The sequence below is a fragment of the Nuphar pumila genome, chromosome 16 (genome assembly GCF_984573655.1).
Source record: "Nuphar pumila chromosome 16, dmNupPumi1.hap1.1, whole genome shotgun sequence".
Taxonomy (NCBI): domain Eukaryota; kingdom Viridiplantae; phylum Streptophyta; class Magnoliopsida; order Nymphaeales; family Nymphaeaceae; genus Nuphar; species Nuphar pumila.
This window is the reverse complement of record NC_143264.1, coordinates 76,941,871-76,950,585: the sequence shown is the minus strand read 5'-3', so window position 1 is coordinate 76,950,585 and position 8,715 is coordinate 76,941,871. Positions and strand designations below refer to the sequence as shown.

General features: G+C 40.2%; 1 protein-coding gene across 1 annotated transcript; it reads right to left on the bottom strand.

Moving 5' to 3' along the window:
- Positions 1–1,847: 1,847 nt before the first annotated feature.
- On the bottom strand, positions 1,848–2,231 carry LOC149813692 (glutaredoxin-C1-like). The gene has a single exon (XM_089991182.1). It carries the CDS (start codon positions 2,229–2,231, stop codon positions 1,848–1,850), a length of 384 nt encoding a protein of 127 aa, XP_089847308.1.
- Positions 2,232–8,715: the final 6,484 nt, after the last annotated feature.

Genomic DNA, 8,715 nt, shown 5'->3' with positions numbered 1-8,715 from the left:
AGCCATCAATTTTTTTAAGCCCCATAAAAACACGTCTTTTTTTTTTAAAATACATGATCCAAGAACCCATTTTTACTAAATCAAACGTGCTCAACACATCTAAAAGGTTAGATTGTGTCCAAACAACTCACATCGAGAGATTCAAACTTAATTGTAGGTAAAATCGATTGTATATATATATATATATATATATATATATAGAGAGAGAGAGAGAGAGAGAGAGAGAGAGAGTCATTAACATACACATGGACCCCAAGCTAATCTTTTGTTAGTATGCTACAAGCATTTCTATTTCTTTTAAATATCTTGATTTATTGTGATAATTTTAAATATCGATACAAATAAAAAAATCATGATGTACTCAAAGCAACATCCATTTTGAAAAATAGCACTTAATCCGCTGAAGTAATATAAGGAAAAGAAAAGAAAAGAAAAAATTTTCACATGAATTTTCTCTCGTTGAAAAAATCTCACTAAGGAGATTTTTCACATTGATGTATTCCCATTTTTTTATGACCATGTCAGCGAGCAAACTAACCAGGCATGATCCAAAAAGCATCAACCTCTACTCGTTTCAAACCCATGCCGCAATATCCATATCCAATTACCTACGATCCAATAAACGCCCAAATCTCAACCCGAACCATTCACGTCCCCAGCCAACTTCAAACACCGTCGTTAAGAGTAGAAAGGAGAACTCACACATAAATATGACCATAAATTGCACTTTTTACAAGGCAAATGGAGGGACATTAATTTCTCTGCTCCTCACTACACCAAAACTGCCGTACCAAACCCATCAAGTGAATAAGGCTCTGTTTGGGAACAGTGCAAAGAGTCGAAGCAACTAATGGACTTCACTAAAAATAGATTTCAAAAGAATAATTGCAGACTCCATCTATGGTTTTAATGCGTAAACAACTCCTTTAAAGATTTAGGCTTTCAAGTCTTCATGATTCCAAACCATGTTTGGAATATGTATTACAAAGAACGTAGAGAAAAGTTATATTGGATTTAAATGCATTATTATTTAATTTTTTTTTGACAAACAAGCAACACTTAAATTACACATAAATATTAACTAAACCCACTCCATCAAGTATTATAAAATAAGTCCAAAAATATGAACATAAAAATAAAAATTCCATTACAATGAAATATAATAACTTTATTAAAAAGTGTGCTCACACTTCGTATATAAAAACCAAACCTATTTGAGTTCATGAGCTCAAAGCGAGGCATGTGGTGTTGGGTCATATATGTATGTGCACTTGCTTCATAAGCATTGAAAAGGACATCAAATATGGTTTAAAATTGTTTCAAGTTAGACATCCATAGCTTGACGACAAACTTTCTCCAATAGAGTTTTATCATAGATAGATTTATTACCAATAAACTGATATACATCAACCAACTCATTTTTCTCTCAAAAAATAGAAAAGTTAAAAGAACAAAATAACAGTGTAACCTCTCTCCTGTTTAGATTGAGAATGCCAACGAAAGACAACGTTGAAGGGACTTTATGTGAACAGCATGGAGGAGAGTCAAAATATATAGACTAGGGAGGAAGGAGGCGTCATAAATAAGGCATTTACTGTGTGTAATTCTGTAAAAAATTCGAAACATCGTTTGTTTAGGAACCTATGAGAATTCTTGTGATTCAAAGAATCTTAAATACCTTCTCCTCTTTATAAGTCCGAGCCCTCCCTCCTCTCAAACAGGCCAAATCCTTCTCCGGTGCCCTGCTCCCAAACATAACCTGAAAAGAAAGAAAGAAAAGAAAGAATGGGGAAACCACACGTACACGAACGTTAGTCAATACGCTCGTGCGCGAATCTGACTCGGGCTCAGAGCCAGAGGGCGCCGGCGTCCTTGAGCATGGGGACGAGGCAGCCCTTGATGTGGATGGACATGAGGCGCTCGATGCCGCCGACGAACTTGCCGCCGATGAAGACGGCCGGGACTGCGGGGTGCCGGCCGGCGATGAGGACGAGCGCATCCTCCGTCTGGCTGCCCCCGTCCTCCTCCTCGTCCAGCTCGTACACCGTCGGGTTGACGCCCATCCCGCACAGGAGCTGCCTCGCCACGTGGCACAGGCAGCAGCCGCTGAACCCGAAGATGATCACCGCGTTCTCCGACGCCAGCCGTGCGATCCGGTCCAGGGGAGACCCCGGCGGGAATGGGGAAGACCTCGACCCCGTCAGAAGCGAGACGGACGATCGCGACACCATTTGCAACCGCGCTCCTTTCCGACTCCGATCGCGAAACCCTGAAAAGTAGAAAACGACTCAGATCGAGAGAAGAAATTAATATCCGAAAAGAAAAAGAGGAGAACAAATAAAGAAAGAAAAGTTCGGATTTTTTTAACGACGTGGAGGTCTAAAATTCTAGTTTTTTTTAAAAGAAAGAGTAATTGCATTACTGATAGAAAGATTTGAGCACAATCAGAGAAGAGAGGTCACCCACAGAACAGTTCGGAAACAGAAAAATTGATTTTTTTTTATGCTTCTCATTGTGAAATATGACTCTTCGATCTTCTAAACAGAGAGAAACAGAGGTGGACCCCTGAATTGTAGAAATAATGCGTTAAAGAAATTGAACATCTCAGACAAGAAAAAACGAGACAGAGAAATTTCACTTCTCAGATCAATGTCAGTTTATTTGGAAGTGTTTCTGCTACTAATAAAAAAATTCTGTCTGCGTCTTTCTTTGTTTTTTATCTGTAAATCTGATGAACTAACCAGAACAATGCAGAGAGAGAGAGAGAGGACGAAGACGATACTAGAATGCCGAAATCAGCAAAAAGCTTAACCGGAGCCTAAGATCGCAAAGACAGAATTTCGACAGGCTACAAACAGAGTTCCAAACGACGACGACGACGACGAAGAAGAAGAGTTGGTAGAAGAAGAAGAAGGGAGGAGGAGGGAGGCCAGAACGAAGAAGTCGGAGACCTCAACAGACGACGAGAAACAGGGGAAGGGAATTGTAGGCCTCGCTGCAACTCTAGGCCGTGGGGAGGCGGTCCGGCGAGATCGCGGTGAGAACGGACGGCCACTGCCTCGCCAGACGAGCAACGAACGGCACGCCGGAGTATTCGTTTTCGAACCCTCCTCCTCCCCTTTACAACAAAGAAGCCAGAGAGCCCAGAGGACAACAGGCGGCGGAAGAGTACGAAAAAAAAAAAAAAAGGACGATCCCTGGCGGAATCAGTGGCAGTATGTTGCGAATCGGGGTATCGTCTTTTGTTTTATCCCCGATCTGATGCTGACGTGGCACTTGAAGCCCTCGCCCACTGATCTTGACCGTCTATGCTTAGATCTCTAAGCTGGTGATTAAACTTACGGCGAAACCCTTACATATTTCTTTAATATCAGAAACACACACACGGAGGCCGAGTCGAGTGGCCAAGGGGGGTTCACCGTTCACGAGTCAAGCCAAGTATAAACCGAGTCGATATGAGACGAGTCACCGATCCGATTCCCCGAGTCAGCGAGAGTGGGAATGCGTGGTGTTTACTCGAGTCAGCTCACCTGCTATGTGATGTGAGCGCTAAAAGACCAAACAAGGGGGAGCCGGGCCAAGCGGCATTTGGAAGCAAGAGGACAGGTAATGCCACATCAGACAGACATCGGTAGAGATCTGGTCTTAGGGATGAAAGTGGACTTGGGAGAAAAAGTGCCCCTCTGGCCCAATGGAGCGGAGATGGAGGCGGGGATGAAGGTTAAAATCAAAACCCGGGGATGGAGGCGGAGATGAACTTACACTTTTCCCTGCCTTGCCCTTCCTCACCTCATTTAGAACAGGGATGAAAGGCATGAAACAAGGATGGAGGCGGGATCAAATCAAAATTTGTGCAGGGATAGAGGCCGGGATGGACTTACACTTTCCCCCGCCCCGCTCCTCCCTCTTACCTGAGAATTATTTATATAGTACGGAATGTTGGGCTGCCAAGAGACATCATATTCAAAAAATGAGTGTAGCTGAGATGCGTATGCTGAGATGGATGTGTGGAAATACAATAAAAGATAAGATTCAAAACGAGGAGATACGTAAGAAGGTAGGCGTTGCACCCATTGAAAATAAGATGAGAGAGAATCATTTACGGTGGTTTGGACATATTCGATGAAGGCCTAGTGATGCTCCAGTTAGAAGGATGGAGAAATGGGAAAATATATTAGTTAAAAGAGGTCGGGGTAGGCCTAGGAAGACATGGATGAAGATGATAAGAAAGGATATGAATGCTTTGAACCTCACCGAGGACATGGCATTGGATAGAAATGAATGGAGGAGAAGGATTCATGTGGAAGACCCATAATGATTTTCTTTGTTGGTTCATATCGCCGACCCCAATTGTTTTGGGATGAAGGCGTAGTTGTTGTTGTTGTATATCTGCCATATTGATTTTGGGTTTAATTGTGCAATCTAATGACATTTTAGGTCTATTTTTTCATATTTATATTATTGATTTGGGGTCTATATTTTCATATTTATGTTAATTTAATATTTTTTCATAATGTTTTTACTCTTATGTACCAATTAAAAGCTTTGTAGTTGAAGCATCTGAACCTTTAAGACGGGGACGGGATTGGGGCGATGGCGGGGGTGGAGGTCCAAAGTCCCCTTGCCACCACGGGAATGGAGGGCAAAATTTTAAGACGGGGAGGGAGTGGAGACCTTTTCCCCTGCCCGCACCCTGGTCCACTGCCATCCCTAGCTCTGTCCAGGGTATTTATTATGCATGTCCCACTTTTTTTCATAAAACTGAAACAGGAAACTAATGCTACGTTTATCCATTTTAACTCAGGTAAATATGTTCCTTCAAAAATCAATTTTACCTTTCAAAGAAAAAAAGAAGCAATTTTATAACCAGACACCAACCAAAATTATTTGAATCAGTCCTTCAAACCAAGATTTTAGAAATTAAAGAAACAGGAGTGCAGACCGAAATTTTCTGTTTCTATCAAGCACATAGCCTCATTTTACAACAAAAACTTGAGAAAAGAATCACTCAAAACGCCAAACACATTAACCAAAAAAGATAGCCACAACACCGTAAGAAAGGGGAATCCAATGTCCCATCATCTTCCTAGGAACACACCAAATTCCAATAAAGAAAACCAAATAATTGATAAGAGCCTTTTTTGGCGTGTGTGGAGTTGGGATTGATAAGTCTGAACTAGAGAGAGAGAGACATGAAAAATTTATAGTTTTTTTGAAAAAAATTCTCCTCCTTTGCAATGTTAGGAAGCTCATTTGGTTATATTCAATCGAACAACCTAGGTTTAATTTTCATACTCAAATTTTCAAAGAGTTGGCAATTTGGCTTGAGAAGAGAAAACATTTCTGAGCTCTATTGTGCACCACTAGATCATGTTTGCTTGTCACAAATTAAGGAGAGAAAACAGAAGAAGAAAGCCATACCTTTCTTAAAGCCTCTGGGCTTCCAGACACCTTCTTCACTGTTGTTCTTTGTTTCAACACACCATGAAGCTTTGGAAATCTATCTTTTTTTAATCAATTTGAAGCAGTGAGATAGCTGATCCTAAAAGCTTATGAGGATGGAGGGTTAATATTAACTGAAACCACCACTAGAGTGGAAACAAAGAACGCACTCAAGATGAGGCACCTGGTCTTATCCTTTATACAGGCAGAGAGATACAAGTAAAAATAATTAGATATTGTAAATAAATGAACGTACTACCCCTTACCCAACACTCCTGGTCATAAATACAAGTGTTTCCCCCTTTTTTTTCTTTTTCTTTTACGGAGAAACGGCACTCAGTGAGGGTGTTCAAGCTTGGCTAGTTTCTTGTGTCGAGGCGAGCTTGAGCTCATGAAAAGCTCGAGCTGAACATGAGCAATCTCATTTACAAAAAAATATTTTTTTAAAGTAAAAAAAAAATAGAATTTAGACTCCAAACCTACTAAGTCAAGCTCAAACTAACTCATTTACAAAATAAATAATTGTTTCATACTTGCTAGGATTTGAACTCTAAACTCATTGCTTGCAGGCCAAACACCTTGCCCATCTTCATTCTATAACATAAAATATATTTATTATTAATAAATGAGCCTATATGCGAGCCGAGCAAAGATAAACATTGGTTGTTTATGCTTGGTCTTGTCGAGCCTATTTCACGAGTTCAAACGAGCTCTTTAGAAGCTAAACATTTACCAAACCACGAGTGGCTCATCTCGTTTCCTAGCCCTACTTGTTATCGGGCATCAAGACCACAAATTCCTCTTTTAATGCCATGTTAGAAAGAGAAAATGCATAATGGTCATTTAAGGGTCGTTTGTTTCACGGCCCACTTTCATGAAAGTGTTTGCTCTTTCTCGCCTTGGTTGAAACAAACATCAAGTGGGAAACACTCAAACACATGTTTTTCAACCAAACGCAGGGTTTCAACGGAAACGCTTATCGTACCTCCCCCTGGGGAAGCATTTTCCTCCTAAAGGGAGGATTTTGGTTTTCGCAGGAATCCTTTTCTATGGCATGAAACGACGTTGGTGTGAAATGTAGAGTTTATTCAAATCAAGGTTTTATCCACTTTTCCTACTCTGATTGAACATTAAATTTGGCGTGTGAAAGAAGCGTGCTTCTTAGGAAGCGTAAAAGGTGGCATCATCAATTCATCATCTTGAAGGTTTTGAGTACTTGTTTGTTTTCATCTAAGCAATTGGACAATTCCAAAAACTGCGAATTGATGTTGGTGTGTTTTCATTACTTCAAAAGAGAGCATTGATTTTTAAAGACCTAAAAAAAAGTACATGTACATTTCAAAATGGTAGTTCAAATTAACTTATGAATACTAATAGTTGGGGGATACCCCACCAGATCTCTCACATGATATCATGTCATGTTGCTTCTAAAGCAGGAAAAAAATCTGAAATAAGGATCCAACTGTTGACACAGTAAAGCAAAAATCTAGAAAGCAATCAAGAAACACATTTGCAGCAAGTAAATCTGCAATTATCTATGGTTGGTGAACCAGTTACAATGTCACCCATTCAACTAATTTCTTTTGTTAACCTCAATTGATTAAAATAATCATTCTTGTTGTTGCTAGCCCAAACCACAGACTCTCAGAGAGCAGGGGGCAACCTTGGGGTTGTTTTACAAAGGGATGCAAATGGTTCGGATCCAGAACAGCTAAATACATAAGGATTCTTATCGAAATCAGATCCGGAACCTCCAAAATATTACAAAACCTTCATCCAGGATCCCACCCATTTAAATCTCTAGTTTTACACTGTAAGAGTAGTGACCATAAATCGGTAGGAATTTTCAGCACTGCAGTGTTTCTCTTGGGATACGGTTTACTTGTGTGACATTAAAAAGGTTAAAAAAGTCCTATATCATTATGAACTAAGCTACCAGCAGCCGGCCAACTTCAAGTAGCCATCACCAAACTGTTGAATTTCTATTATTTTCGGTTACTTTTTCCATACACAAGTAGATGAGGATAGGAATGTCAAAGGGTTCGGGTGCAACCCGATACCTGACCGGAATCCGAGTTCATTAAGCAGGTTTGGTATTAAGTTTTGCATTCAAACCCAAACCTGAATCTGACTAAAACCCAAATCCGACTAAAACCTGACCCCATTAGTTAAGTGTAAATACCGGGTTTTAAGCTAGTCGGGTCCGGGTTTGGTTTTATCTTTTCTCATCTAAATCTGAATCTGGCACCGAACCCAATTAAGTCAGACTTGGTAATGCCTAGATCAGAACCGTTTACATCCCCATCAAGACTGTGGGGAAGATATATGAGAGACATTGGTGACATATGACCTTGTGAGGTGAGGTGACGGTAGTGAATTGAATCCATCTTGTATCCAATACCCCATTTCATATCTGCCCACGAAGATGAATCTTTCTTATGTAAGCTAGTCTAAATGAGCTTAGCCGAGCCGAGCCAAAGATTCACCTGTTGGTGCTTGGCTCGCTTACAGTACACAAGCTGCTTGTAGCTCATCTGTCAAGCTTATTTGATGAGTCTAAAACAAGATTTATGTGAGACGAACTAAGTTGAGTTGACCAAATCGGATTCAAATGGAAGAGGGTAGCATAGGATTTTGGATTTAATCTGATACATATTTACATATGATCCAGTACTGGATATGGATTCAGTTCAATCTCAGATTTGGATCCCAAATGTAAAACCCCAAGCCGAATCTGGATCTGATCCTTAATCAGAAAATCTTTTCTCAAAAGTGGATCCTTTGAAACAGGCTCAGATTCGATCCCATATCCGACCTAAATCTAGACAATTATCCCTAAGATCGATGTTGAACTTGCACTACCAAAACGGAGCAAACATTTCTTTGTTGATAAACATATTTGCAAGTACCACAAGTCAGATTATCTAGGAAATTTGGAGAAGGGATATTGCAGCTTGTCTGAACCAAACTCTTGTAGGCAACTTTTGGAAATTTTGGGACTATTGTGTGGTCGATCTGAAATTATGAGATTTCTTCTAATTTTGACAGTCATTAACAAAAGCCGGCCAGGGTTTTGACTGACAAGCCCGATCTATATATACCCAAGCCCACCGAAAGCTTGATTCACTCTTTGTCCTAGCTTGGGTCCTATTGGGTTAAAGAGTTAGGTGGGTTGAAGTCGGGTCCTTTAGCCCAAGTAGTAAACCAAAAATGATTGTATTGTACGGCAAAAATGATGTGTTTTTTTTGAAAAACGTTATAAATTTTGAAAAT